The 15,949-nt window shown below is 34.1% G+C and overlaps 1 protein-coding gene across 1 annotated transcript; it reads left to right on the forward strand.

The window, feature by feature from the left end:
* The first annotated feature begins 1,339 nt into the window (after positions 1-1,339).
* Got2 (glutamate oxaloacetate transaminase 2) lies at positions 1,340-8,735 on the forward strand. The gene is made up of 4 exons (XM_073969094.1): positions 1,340-1,548; positions 7,210-7,366; positions 7,431-7,781; positions 7,841-8,735. The coding sequence occupies exons 1-4, from the start codon at positions 1,463-1,465 to the stop codon at positions 8,534-8,536; spliced, it is 1,290 nt and encodes a 429-aa protein (XP_073825195.1). The 5' UTR covers positions 1,340-1,462; the 3' UTR covers positions 8,537-8,735.
* The last annotated feature ends 7,214 nt before the right edge of the window (positions 8,736-15,949 follow it).

The raw sequence follows: 15,949 nt of genomic DNA on the forward strand, positions 1-15,949 counted from the left end.
TTAAAATACAGTGGGACCTCGATTATCCGTGATGGTCGGGACCGGAGGCATTACCGATAATCGATTTTCCCGGATAATGGAGGCAATGCTTTTATGCAGTTTTAGAACATATTTTAAAGTAAAAGTGGCATAGTATCGTACAATAATATGAATATCTGCAATTTTTTTAAATTTGTTACGCCAATCCAGCAAAATTTTAAAAGATACTTAAAATCATCATCATGTGATTCATCTGAATTGACTTTGTCCCATGGTTTTTGTGATACCATAAATGCACAAATTGTGTAATACGGGACAATTTCCAGTTTTTGTTTGTTTACCTTTTGTTTGCTTAATCAAATTAATTGGAAAGAGTTCTCTTAATGCCGGGTAATGAAGTTTATAACGAAAAATAGAGGAAATGGAACAGAGTCCAAAATTTCTTTTGTATCACGGATAATGGAGGTTCCCGGATAATCGATTCACGGATAATCGAGGTTCAACTGTATATGTAATTACTTAATTATATTTTCGAGTAGCTATGATATTCATGTGGATTCTTTGTAATTATATTTAAATTGGCCATAGAATTGTAAACTGGCTTCAATTGCAAAGTAAATAAATTAATAAATAAAATAAATAAATGAATAAAGGCAAGGTTCTACCTAATACAAATGCGATCCTGGATTCCTTTGTTCTTTAACAGAAATTTAGGTTTGGGTAAGCATGAATTTCTCATTGTGTTCTCACCTTTACATCTTCGTTATATCGCTGCAATTGATTTATTTGCATGTTAATTCATCCACCACAAGATGAAAAAGAAAGATTCGTTAAACTACTTCACTCTCGGAACTATTTGGAAGATAGGAAATAAAGGCCTGCGTACATAAGCTGCTTTGCCTGACTGCCTTGCTTTGCTGCTTCAATAAAAAATAAAAGAACAAAGAAGGCCGACCCAATTTCCAACTGATGGCAACCCAGTTCAAAATTTCGTCTTTATTCTATTATTTTTATTACGTCAGAAATGAAGCAGGTAAGCAAGGCAATCAGGCAAAGCAGCTTATGTACGCAGGCCTTAAAAAACACGACGGAAGAACTATTTCGGTCTCGGGACTATTTAGAACGAAGGAAACAGAAAATGCGACGAATGTGAAAGATTTATTGAACTATGTCGCTCTCGGAACTAGTTGGAACTATGGAACTATATTAAGGAAATAGTTCCTTTTGGGAAAAGGGACTAGAAAGATCGTCCCGCTCCAGGAACTAGATTGCCCAACTCTAGGACATATGTAAAAACATACCGTGTAGAAGCCGTTTAACTAGAACAATAGGGACTTGTAGTCAAATACACAAGTCGAATGGATTACAAAAGGCGACTTGTAGATCCCCTGTAGCTGACCAAAGCAGTTTAATCGTGTACCTGTCTTGCATCGGACGTGTTTGGGAAGTTTCGGTTATTTTTACTGCCAACTAATTAAATAGCATGGCTAATATTTGTGTAAAAACTCTTTTACCGGCAAATCGTATATTGGTATCGTATACTTCAACAATTTGCAGCCAACGTTCAAAGTAAGTAGTAAGTGTGACCCTATTGTAAAACAGATGTTAGATACCTTTATGGACACAACACATGGTCGGAATTGTTCTAGTGGTAATGATGAAAATATATTGTTTTTTTTTATGGCAATGGATATTGTCTTTTTGTTTTTGCAAAAAAGTAATGTTCTAATGAGATGAATTATTTCCATTGGCTACATGGCTTCGCATACATACACATCTTAAATAAAACAATTTGATTTTGTTGTGAGTGGAAGGTGTATGTTTTCCTCCACCAACCGACAAAAATATTGCCCCTTCCCTTGGTTGGGTTGTTTTAGGTCATAAATTGCAAGGTCATTCTAAGTGCAAAAAAGATGGGGAACTTGATCAATGGATGATGCATAGAAATCTCTTTGGAACAAAATAATATTGCATAAACACTGAGATTTCTTTGTTTTAGAATTCTAGTATACGTATTATGTATGTGCGCTTATTCCAGTTCATTCTATTTATAAAATCGATGTGAACTTTTATGAGAAGGGCAGGAGAAGAGTAAGAAGTTTAATTAACGTTTTTTTTTATATGTACAGGTAAAGTATTGTAACACTATTACGAGTTGAAAAGCTTTTAAAAACAAATAATAGTAGTATATCAATTGTTTATAAATAAGATTATAACTGATTGTAGAATGCTCCTCCGTTAATTGCCTTAGTAGGTTTTTAAAACAGTAAGATAAAGCAAATATAACATTAAATCTAGTTAAGGCATCCTCGTGAATCATGTTTACCACAAGACAGAGTCAGATTACATCGACGTACATCTTATATGTATATAGGCCTTCAACGTTCCGTGAGTACATTACGAAGGAAATCACGTGGCTGGCATTGAGCTCTGTCTATAGCCAGAAATTCCAAATTCAGACATAGCGCATAATTCTGACAACTGAAGGAAAAATGTCTTAAACTAAAGTCTCGGAACTGAACCTAATCTGATTATACCTTTATTACTTTCAAGGTACAGAATTATCATTAGGTATCACTATTTTTAATGATATTATTGTCATTGTCGATTGGAATCCACTTGCAAATTAAGATATGCAGTTCTAGTGTATTTAATAAAGTATCTTCCAGTTAATATGGGTACCTTGTTTTTAATTCCCTTTTATTGAGAAGTTGTTGTTATGTAAGGCATAAAATATTCACAATATTCATTAATTATAACAAATCATGACTATCGTTTTATTTCCTTCTTTAATATTTGTTAAAGTAGGTATTTGAGGAAGTCTAACAAAAATATCTTCAAACAATTTAGTTTACAACGTAAATGTGTAAAAAGTGCATGAATTACACCGGATCCCACTAGTTTTGCATTTTCAATTCTCTTTGTAAAACCGGTAATACTAAAATGCACATGTCAGTCATATTTTTCTTATCAACTTTTTTTTTTAATATATATGTAGGTATGCTTGTAAAATGTAATTTCCTAGTTTGCGTATGGTATAGTAACAATATAAATTGTATTATTATATTGAGTGACTATATTCCCACATCATCCCATAAGATGTAAATATGTAAGGCTTTTTCTTCTAGTTCGTATAGAATAAATGTTACAAAATGTTTTCTTATTATATGAATGGTGCAAATATTGCCTACGTCACATCTTATTATTGTTATTGGTTATTAATACATTATTGAACCATGTTGACGACAACATATTATTTATTTGCTATCAGTTTAATGGTATTGAACGTTACTGTTATCACCAGTCGGTATATTGCCATAAGCAGTTGCAAGCATTTGAAAAATACGTTCAGATTTATTTACATACATGTATCGAAAACAAAATATAAAAACAATAAATATTTTTTTTTGCACTGGCTACGTTGACCCATATTAAGGTCGGCAAAACAAATGAGCTGTGGTCTTTGGTCGGAAATTGTCAACAACCTAAAATGGATTTTTTTTTTTTTGATAATTCTCTTATGGTCTTGGTAAGATTATCCACAGACATATATATTTTTTACTATAGCTGCCTGTACGGATATTGAACTTCTGAATCAGATTCTTTGGGGAATACTGGGCATCATCATTAGACATACAAGAAAACACATATATTACAAAAATAAGCACTGAATTGGCTTGAGATTCCTTAAGGATGTACGCAAACGTAGATACACATGTCATCATTCAATAATTGATTTAAAACATACATATGTAAATATGTATGCTGTAATTTCAACACACATATTCCACGTATGAGATTTTGAATATTCAATTTCTATTTTATCGGTAACAGGTTTTATCATATGTAATGACATGTGCTTGTTTCGCTCATGTTCTTAGAACGAAACATGCTGGCACGAGTATAGAAAACAAAGAGCTTGTTCCTGCAAACAAAGACTTTTTTAAAAATCTTTCCCATAAATTGTAAGCATATAGAAGAAATAATCTACATCGTTGAGGCAAATAGTTTACATAAAATAACATATTTTTTTCTTCTTTTTTTTGAATATATACAGTACCGTGCAAAATAATAGCAGTGTGGAACTGCTATGTACGAAAGTTGCAATAATTTGGCAAACAAGTTTGCCAAAGATCCAAAAATGAAAATACAATCGGTTTCCGAGATATGAAACCAACAACTTATAAACAGAAACTAAGATTAGCCGGTTGTAGATGAAGTGACCTGGAAGCTATTGCTGAAAGATTACATTATTTACCGCTAAAAACCGATACCCACGACTTTTATAGTCTCGACATATTCTTAAAACAGATTTTTAAATGTAATGACTTTTTAAGTGTTCCATAGTGCAATCTATCTGCAATAACTGTACGGCCACTTTATGGCTTCATCTACAGACGGCTAATCTTAGTTTCTGTTTATAAGTTGTTGGTTTCATATCTCGGAAATTGATTGGATTTTTGGATCTTTGACAAACTTGTAGCTCTAGTTCTGGATAACAAAATTGAAGGCCATATCAATCCATAAAAGTGGTTATTCAGCACGTTTCCAAAAGATTTGGTCTTATTTTCTTCACTTTGTCAGATTATGTTTACATAAAATTCCAAAAGTAGTATCCGTAGTATGGATGTTAGTTGCTTTAAGGATACGCAGGACGATTTTCGAGGATAACAAATTATTTTTGATAAAATACCACTGATATATTCCAGTATGTGATAAGTTTTTCCTTGGAAAATGTATTTTTATGTTTATGACCATCTGTGCTGCAGTGATGCACTAAAGGCTGTAAAGATCCACATTTGTACACATATTGTCTGTATTTGGTCTTATTTTCATTCCAAAATACTTTTCAACTCCAAAAAGTTATAAATGAATAGCTTTTAACATGTTCATTTTACTTGGCTTACTTGCACTGCTATTATTATGCATACGAAAAAACCCTCCTGAGCAGAAAACTTTAATGGGGTTTCTTAATAGTTGCATATTTATGTAAACTATTTTAGCCCGTGAGGTCAGGCACCTTATAAGCATTCGCCTGATGCAGATAATTGAATTGCTTTAAGGATTTATAGCAGTACTATTGCAACTTTCGTACATAGCAGTTCCGCATTGCTATTATTTTGCACGCAACTGTAGGTTATATTTAATTTTAAACTTATTATTTCGATGGTTTATAACTGGATTTAATAAATCCACTGAATTTCAAATGTCACTTAGATTCGGTGGGTTCTGGTACTTAAAAGGAGTGTGGAGTGAAGACAGAAGAATGGTTTTTTGGTACCACACTTCAGTCTTACTATACACGTATCTCCATTACTGTAATTAGATAGAAAAAGTACATTTAAGCTCCTCCTACTTGTTACACATATCCTCACCCTGTCCTTCACCTTTCGTACTACTCTTTTCGGAGACAGCTGCTTTGCAGTAGTCCAAATTAATCTGCCAGATGCGTAGAACTTGCAGCTTTCCTTCAGACTGAACCGAATCTTTTCCAACTACATGTTCAGTTTTCCCTCGCGCTTCCTTGTATAAAATACTCCCCTATTGGGTCCACAGCAACCTAAATGGGCATGCCTCCATTCTCCTTACAAGGGGTCAGACTAATTATAACCAGACATATATATGATCTGAATTCGGAAGGAGGCTGTTGGAGAACTTCAGGAAGGTATCTTAGAGATGCGGACATCAGTTAGCTACCTCCACAAGGCCACTAACAGCCTAAACAAAGAAATCTAGCGATTTCTTGTTATGACCTTGATGTCCATGGGGAGAAGGGAGCTGCCAAACTCTAGGTCTCCCTGATATACATACCTTGGCAGAAACAATGATGTTCCTAAGACTGGTTTCGACCAGCAACCAATGACTGTCGGACATTTTACATCACCGAGCATCGTTGGGACCGACCTTCCATACGATTTCTTACTAGTGGGCTTTTCTTCTTGGTTTTCTGGTCAAGAACGGCTTCGATATTTGGACTGACTTCTTCTTGGATAAAAGCTGCGGGCCTTCGGAGAAGCAAATACGTTTCACAATTTTTATGCTGCATAACTTGGATGTGTTTCTCAGTCAGCCTTGCCACTTTAGCTTTCATACAGTATGTGGACGTGCATACAACAGGATATCCTTCAACTTTATCTTTCCTTTCGGCTTTGATTTGGGCTAAAAAGCAAATCCCTTTGGCAATCATTCACCCAAGCAAATTCGAATCCCTTGCCACGAAATTGCGAATATGCAGAACCTTTCAATGGCTGTTGTTGGAGCCTCCTTAGATTCTCTATTCTCAATCCCGACTAAGCATTTTAATATTTGAGGACTGATTGATTAAACTGCTATCTTTTTATATTTTAGTCAATGAATCCTACTATTAAAACGAATGATGTCTAAAGTTTGTTAATAGACAAATTAGATTTCATTAATTTTAAAAGAGCATTACGTTTATCTTGTGTTTTGAAATTTTTTCAAATAATTTCCAAAGCGCATTCCTTGTCACTCACTGACCCCCTAGTTTAAGCAGAATTAAACATGATGACTAACATTATTTGATATTACACTGATTTTAGCATTTATGATCTTTTACCTTTATTGTGACTTCTGGAAACTATTGTTTTTATTACTCTTATCAAAAAATAAATTCTAATCGATAGCATACCTATAACCATTAGGTACACTTTGTTTATTTACTTATCTTTATCTTAAAAGTACCTAACAAATCAGCTATGCTCCATTGGACAAATGGTCAAATTTCAATTCTAATAAAAACAAAACTATATCAACTTGAATCGGATTAACTGACAATATTATTTTAATTTTTAGTTTAATGAATGATGTATGATGATTTGATATATTTGTTATCTTACTACATTTTATATAGGTATTTATGGAGATTTATGCCAATATTTTTGAAATTTTTTTCGATAATACTAAATTATGCATAAGCAATTTTACATTGCTCCTCAGACGAAACAATCTTATGGTAAATGATCTTCAAATGGATGATGATTTTGTTGGTGTTGTAAATACTATGCTCAGCCAACAAGATTCTTTTTATCATGGTTGTACATTTTATTTCCAATTAAAACCTTTGTACCCCACCCAGTGTTCAGAAGGGTTTCTATTTCTTTTCAAACCTATTTCAAACTATAGGTCAATTCTATATTTTTCAAACCTAACACATATACATACTTATATTTTTGAATGCCAACTTTACTGAATATTTCATTCCCATTACAGATCATGGTTCGATGGAGTGAAAATGGGTCCACCCGATGCCATTTTGGGCATTACAGAAGCATACAAAAAAGACACAAATCCTAAACGCATCAATTTGGGTGTCGGTGCTTACAGAGACGATAATGGCAATCCCTGGGTTTTGCCTAGTGTAACTAAGGTAAGTTCTAATAATATTAAGAGAGACGATTGATTGCATTATAAACCATATTATTCAATTTTAGGCTGAACAACGTGTCATTGGCAAAAATTTGAACAAGGAATATGCCACAATTTTAGGTATTCCCGAATTCTATAACAAAGCCATTGAATTGGCATTGGGCAGCGACTCTCAGGTCCTGCACGAGAAACGTAATTCTACTGCTCAGGGTATCAGTGGTACTGGAAGTTTGCGCATTGGTTCTGCATTTTTGAGTAAATTCTGGGATGGCAATCGTGAAGTATATGTACCAAATCCAACATGGGGTAATCACATTCCCATCTTTGAACATGCCGGTTTGCCTATTAAGAAATATCGTTACTATGATCCCAACACATGTGGCTTGGATTTTAAGGGATGCTTAGATGACATTAGCGTAAGTGAACACTTTTCTTTTTTTGTGAATTCTAAATTGAAAAATGTCTTCTATTGTAGAAAATTCCACCCAAATCCATTATTTTGTTGCACGCCTGTGCTCACAATCCCACTGGTGTTGATCCAACTAAAGAACAATGGTTGGAACTTTCCAAATTGATTAAAGAAAAAAATCTATATCCGTTCTTTGATATGGCCTATCAAGGATTTGCATCTGGAGATATTGATCATGATGCCCAGGCTATTCGCATTTTCGAATCGGAGGGTCATCAATACTGTTTGTCTCAAAGTTTTGCCAAGAATATGGGTCTGTACGGTGAACGTGCTGGCGCGTTCACTGTTGCCTGTGCCAACAAAGAAGAAGCCGATCGTGTTACATCTCAAATTAAGATTTTAATTCGTGCCCTCTACTCCAATCCTCCTATTCATGGTGCCCGTTTGGTTGCAGAAATTTTAAATGATCCCCAATTACGCAGCGAATGGTTAAAGGACGTTAAAGTTATGGCCGATCGTATTATTGGTGTTCGTTCTAAGCTAAAGGAGAACTTGATTAAAAACGGTTCGAAATTATCATGGGATCACGTTACCAATCAAATTGGTATGTTCTGTTATAGCGGCATGAAACCCGAACAGGTCGACCGTTTGGCCAAAGAATATAGCATTTACTTGACCAGAGATGGACGCATTTCAATGGCTGGCGTTACTACCAAAAATGTTGAATATTTGGCAAAGGCCATGCACGAAGTCACCAAGTAAATCGTTTCCAAATACGTACACTGAAATGCAATATACCTTATTGTAGAAAAAAAAAACAAAACTATTATTAATTTTAAGACTAAAATGCACTTATTTTTCTATAAGCATTTGCACTGACCGAAATCTATAATCAACAAAATAATTGTTAAATATATTTTATGTTCGAGAAAATAAATTTTATTTTGTAGTTTAAACTAAAGTTTGTCGTTTTAACTTTTTTCTCAATATTTCAATATTAAAATCCTTTGCTTGTTGAAGTCTATAAAATTACAGTGGTATCTGAAAGGTATGTATCAACAAATTTTGGTTATATTGATGTGCTGGGAAAGGTCAATAGGGATTTCAAGCACTTTAGAATAGAGTCATTTTAGGAATAGTGAGAACAATATATGTGAATAGTAGATATATGTTCTCATATTTCATGATTAGAGTAGAGTGCTCCCAATTATTTCTTTTCAACTGTAACATGATAATGACATAGGAGGTAACCAATTGAGTCTGTCTGCATTACCCGTAAATGGTTGTTGTTTGAAAAATTTCTGTTTTTATTTTAGAGTCATTCGCAAGCAAGATGAAATAAATAATAAAACAAATTTCCGGCATATAACTGTGTTGTTTATCGATGGTTTGTACTCGAAGAGATAAAGAAGGTTAGTCATGGCTTGGCAAGGTTTTTTTTTGCAAATTTATAAAGGACTAGCAAAGTGCCCGCCACTTCGTTTGCGGAAAGGAAATAAAAACAACAACAAACAATACTTAATACCGAAATGGTGAACACTGATTGTTTTGTTGTACTACTACCTAAAATCGGTCCATCTCACCCCTGCAAATCAGCAGCGAAGTATTTTAATTTATGGCTTTCTGTCCTTAGGGTGCAAAAAAATTCTCGCATAGGTCTACGTTTCCAAATTAACTTTCTAATGCGTTCAGAATAAAAACACAATAAAAATACAATATTCAATACAATTTTTCTAACCCACGACCCTATCTAAAATTTTACAGTTTTATCCCTACTTGTTCGCCCAATGCCTATTTCATTACATGTAGAAACATGCCATATACATATTTAATGTGCGAATTTTTATAACCATTGTGATCTAAACCCAACAGTGACTCGTAACACAAATTTCTTAACGCTGGATTTACCACTTCATTCATATCGGTGTTCCAATGTGTAGTAAAATTTAGTAATTCTAAAACATTTGTTGTATATTACCCTTGAGTGCTATGCGTACACTAATATTAGCATTCCAAATTATATGATTTCGGCTTTAATCCTACATCCAAGACCAAATTTAATACTTATGGTAGCCTTATAGGAGGTATTTCCAATACCACCTCCACAGCTCAGTGCACAGAGACCTTCGTACCAAACTTCAGAATATCAAAATGGTACCAAAAATGCTACTTTTCGTACACTTGGGTATAAACTTCAAAAATTACTCCGTATATAAACGCTATACACCAACCGTGATTCTCATTGCCAGCTCTAGCTGTTCACCTACTAAATTACCCCCTCACACCAACAGTGGCTCTAGTTTTTGAATTCGAACTCAGCCCCCAAATACCAAATTTAGCACTTTTCTTGTTTTAGTACTTTTCTTGTATTTGTGGAACGTATTTCTACAAAATTGAGTACCACCCGATGTCAAATTTATTACAGCATAAGCATTAATTTCCGACAGGGATCCTAATACTAAAATTAAGAAATTTAGTTTTATATTTTAACAAATATCAAAAAGTTAAAAATTTTTGTTCCACTTAACACTTCTGGAACACATAAGTACGCATTTCCAAAACTACCTCTATATCTCAATCCTACACACTAATCTAAATTTCACGATTTCAGTTATATCCGTCCACCAAAATTGTAATTGTACCAAATGTAGTACCATTACGTACTCTTCGTACCCATAAGTCCGAAATTTCAAAATTACCTCAACTCTACACATGAACAGAAATCCGTTCAACCATTCAAAATTGTACCAAATTTAGTACCATTTAGTATTTTTGTACACATAAGTACAAATTTCTAAAACTAACTCAATCCTGCACTACAAAAGAAACTTCAATTTAAATTGCAGCTTTCTAGCTCTATCCGTTCATTCAAATCCGAATTGTACCAAATTTAGTACTTTTCGTACTTATGAGTACAAATTTCCAAAACTACCTCAATCCTATACTCCAACAGCAATCTTTATTCCAATTTTCAGCATGTCTGCTTAATTCGTTCACTCAAATCCAAATTGTACCAAATTTAGTACCATTTAGTACTTTTCGTACACATAAGTACGAATTGCCAAAAGTATCCCCATACTTTTATCATACACTTCAACAGTAATCATAATTCCAAATTCAGGTTTCTAGCTCTATCCGTTCACCCAAATCCAAATTGTACCAAATTTAGTACCATTTAGTACTTTTCGTAAACATCGTTCAAAATTTCAGGATTACATCTCTATCCGTTAGACCAAAGTCTAATTTTACTACATTAAGTACTTTTTGTACCCATAAGTACGATTTTCAAAACTACTTCCATTCTACACTTCAACCGTACCTTAATTGCCAATTTCAGGATTCCAGGTGTACTTTTCGTATCCATAAGTACGAATTTCCAATGCTACCTCAATCCTATACTCCAACAGCAATCTTAATTCCACATTTCGGCATTCCAGCTCTATCCGTTCACCCAAATCCAAATTGTGCCAAAATTAGTACTTTTGTACTCATAACTACTTCCATTCTACACTTCAACCGTAACCTTATTTTAAATTTCAGGATTCCAGGTCTATCCGTTCGCCCGAATCCAAACTGTACTAAATATAGTACCATTTAGTTATTTTAGTATTCATTATAACAAATTTCCAAAACTACCTCAATCCTATACTCTATCAGGAATCTTTATTCCAAAATTCAGGATTCAATCTCTATCCGTTCACCCAAATCCAAATTGTACCAAATTTAGTACCATTTAGTACTTTTCGTATCCATAAGTACGAATTTTCCATACTACTTCCATTCTACACTCCAAGAGTAAACATCGTTCAAACTTTCAGGATTACATCTCTATCCGTTAGACCAAAGTCTAATTGTACTACATTTAGTACTTTTTGTACCCATAAGTACGATTTTCAAAACTACTTCCATTCTACACTTCAACCGTAACCTTAATTCCAAATCGCAGGATCCGTTCACCCAAATCCGAATTGTACTAAATTTAGTACGATTTAGTACTTTTCGTATCCATAAGTACACATTTCCAAAACTACCTCCATATCTCAAACCTACATCCCAAAAGTAGTCTTATTTCAAAATTTCAGGATTCCAGCTTTATCCGTTCATCCAAATTGTACCAAATTTAGTACTTTTCGTACACATGAGTACACGTTTCCAAAGCTACCTCCTTTTATGAACCCTACTTCTCAATATTGATTCTCATTCCAAATTTCAAAGTTTTGACTCTACCCGTTCGCATAATACGAAGTGGTACCAAATTTAGTATATTTTAGTACTGTTCGCACAATTATAGTTAAACATATTTAAATCCTACACTCCAACAGTAATCTCAATTCCGAATTTCTGCATTCCAGCTCTATCCGTTCGTTTCAAATCCAAATTGTACCAAATTTAGTACCATTTAGTACTTTTCGTACACATAAGTACGAATTGCCAAAAGTATCCCCATACTTTTATCATACACTTCAACAGTAATCATAATTCCAAATTCAGGTTTCTAGCTCTATCCGTTCACCCAAAGCCAAGTTGTACTAAATTTAGTACCATTTAGTGCTTCATACACATAAGTACGAAGTTCCAAAACCATTTCCTTATATCAACACCACTTCCCAAACTTGACTCCCATACCAAATTTCAAGATTCTAGCTTTATCCATTAAAAATATGCAAATGGTACCAAATTTAGTAACTTTTAGTACTTTTCGTACACTTATAGATTGAATTTCCAAAAACCCTTTGGTACATCCTTATAACTCATCATCAGTGACCCTCGTTAAATCTGTTCACGCAAATACAACTTGTATCGAATTTAGTACCATTTAGCACTGCTTCGTGCACATTAAAACGATTTTCCAAAGCTACCTCCTCCTCAATTCTAGATTCCAACAGTAATCTTAATTCCAAATTTCAGGATTCCACCTCTATCCGTTCACCCACATCCGTTTCGTGTACTTATAGTTAGAATTTCCAAACACTTTTCTTTGTTACTTTCCATTTGTGACCCTCATTCCAAATTTTAGGATTCCAACTCAATCCGTTCACCCAATTTCAAACTGTACTAAATTTAGTACCATTTCGTACTTTTCGTACCCTTATAGTTCGAATTTCCTTTCCAAACCTTTCTTTGTTACTTTCCATCAGTAACCCTCATTCCAAATTTCAGAATTCCAACTCAATCCGTTCACCCAAATTAAAATTGTACTAAATTTTGGTACTAAATTCGTACTTTTCGTACCCTTATAGTTCGAATTTCCAAAAACCTTTCATTGTTACTCTTCATCAGTTTCCCTCATTCAAAATTTCAGGATTCCAGCTCTATCCGTTCACCCAAATCCAAATTGTACTACAATTAGTATCATTTACTACTTTTCGTGCACTTATAGTTCGAATTTCCAAAAACCTTTCATTGTTACTTTTCAACAGTAACCCTCATTCCAAATTTCGGGATATCAGCTCTATCCGTTCACCCAAATCCAAATTGTACTAAATTTAGTACCATTTATTATTTTTCGTGCACATATAGTTCGAATTTCCAAAAACTTTTCTTTGTTACTTTCCATTAGTGACCCGCTTTCCAAATTTCAGGATTCCAACCCAATCCGTTCACCCAAATTCAAATTGTACTAAATTTAGTACCATTTCGTAATTTTCGTACCCTTATAGTTCGAATTTCCAAAAACCTTTCATTGTAACTCTTTATCAGTGGCCCTCATTCAAAATTTCAAATCCGTTCACCCAAATCCAAATTGTACTAAATTTGGTACCATTTAGTACTTTTCTTGCACATATAGTTCGAATTTCCAAAAACTTTTTTTTGTTAATTTCCATTAGTGACCCTCATTCCAAATTTCAGGATTCCAACTCAATCCGTTCACCCAATTTCTAATTGTACTAAATTTAGTACCATTTCGTACTTTTTGTACCCTAATAGTTCGAATTTCCAAAAACCTTTCATTGTTACTCTTCATCAGTGGCCCTCATTCCAAATTTCAGGATTCCAGCTCTATCCGTTCACCCAAATCCAAGTTGTACTTAATTTAGTACCATTTAGTACTTTTCGTACACATTAGTACGATTTTTCAAAACCATTTAATTACATCAACGCCACTTCCCAACCTTGATTTCCATACCAAATTCCATGGTTCTAGCTATATCCGTTCAAAATATACAATTGGTACTAAATTTTTTAAATTTTAGTACTTTTCGTACACTTATAGTTCGAATTTCTAATAACCCTTGGGTACATCTTTCTAACTCTCCATCAGTGGCCCTCATTCCAAATTTCAGAATTCTAGCTCTTACCGTTTGCCTAATACAAAGGGTACCATATTTAGTACTTTTTAGTACTTTTCGTACACTTCTAGGTCGAATTTCCAAAAACCCAGCCTTATCTCACCCCTACACACCAACAGCAACCTACACCCAAAATTTCAACTTTCTAGCTTCAGCGGTTTCGTCTGGGCGTTGATGAATCAGACAGTCAGTCAATCAGTCAGTCAGTGAATACCTCACCTCACTGCTCTTTTATATATATAGATTATAAGGACACATAGTGATAAGAAGGTAGTAGTATATAGTTGGTATATTTATGTTTGATACAAGTACCACCGTCTCTATCTCTTCTGCATATTCACATATCCATCAGTAATCGACGCCGCTGTCACTCTTTTGTGTATTTAAATTAAAAAGAAGCACGCGTTTAATAAATTTAATTAAAATAAAGCTTTATTTAACACAAGAGTTGTTCAAACGCCACAAAAAATGTTTGTAGAAATTCATGGCCCATGCATTTCGACGCAATTGCCCTAAAACGCAAGCAATTCAGAAAAGGAAATTTTTTGTAATTTTCGACTTTTGATGAAAAATTTAAATATGCGATAAAAATTTAATCATAAATGTTACATTTATATAGGGTTTATCATGAACGGCAATTCCCCGTGATTTTTCCACTTTCTCCCTTAAGTTGCAAGGTCGGAAAGGCAAAACTCACGGGGAAATTTCATTAATGATAACCCCCATAAAGTCACGGTTTGTCAGGCATATGGAAAGAGTATTTTCTCAGTCGAAAACCAAGGGATTGGCACGTAAGAATAGACCTATTTTAACCTTCAAAGTTTTCGGAACTTTTAAAAGAAGGCCCGATTGCAGGAAAACTATTCGTTTTAGAGAAAAGTTTTTTTTTTAAAGGTCTCTCAAAAAAATTCTCGGCGCTAAGTTAATTAAAGATATAACAACAAAGATGAATCGAATATAAAAAAATCGAGTCGAACATTTGATATGTTTGATAGTTGAAATCGAAGTGAACAATAACTAGTAAACAAAATGGCAGTTATTAAAAATGTAGCAAATAGTTACTAGATACATTGATAGAATAGAAATATCATAACATAGTATAACTCATGACATGTGTATGAAATATATTGAAATACACTACACACCTAATCATGACTTTAAAGATCTAAAGCGCTCGGCACATACGGTGCGTTGTGCGTCGCGCTACAACAACCACATGAAAAAAGTGTAAGTGATGCCAAGTTTTTTGAAAAACAACAACATGGCTGACGCATTGAAGTTAAACATAATTTAACTGTTTTGGGACAACGCATGTCCCAACGTGTCACTAAACGGACCGTATGTGCCGAGGGCTTAACCTTAGAGTGACGCGTAATAAGTCCCCACAGTAAAGCCCTCGGCACATACGGTCCGTTTAGTGACACGTTGGGACACACGTTGTCCCAAAAAAGTTAAATTATGTTTAACTTTAATGCGTCAGCCATGTTGTTGTTTTTCAAAAAACTAGGCATCACTTACACATTTTTCATGTGGTTGTTGTAGCGCGACGCTCAACGCACCGTATGTGCCGAGCGCTTTATTCTCAACCCTAGGCTTTAAGCCGAAAACACATCCAAGGTTTGATTAAAGTATTGAGTCATTTTTGTCTCAAACGTTGGATGTATTTTTGGCTTTAGTTTATGGTCGTAAAACCGAATACATTATTTTATTTTTCTACCAGAAATAACGCAAAATTTTTCTCAAAATTTGGATGTGTTTTCGGCTTTAATTTATCGCCGTAAAGCAGAAAAATAAAGTCGGTAAAGTTTCGCGTCAGAATAAAATCAAAAGGACAACAAAATTCGAATTTCTCTTTCTTTTATCTGAAACGACTCAAAACTTTACT

The sequence above is a fragment of the Musca autumnalis genome, unplaced genomic scaffold, assembly GCF_047663935.1.
Source record: "Musca autumnalis isolate F117 unplaced genomic scaffold, ASM4766393v1 scaffold_2, whole genome shotgun sequence".
NCBI classification, from domain to species: domain Eukaryota; kingdom Metazoa; phylum Arthropoda; class Insecta; order Diptera; family Muscidae; genus Musca; species Musca autumnalis.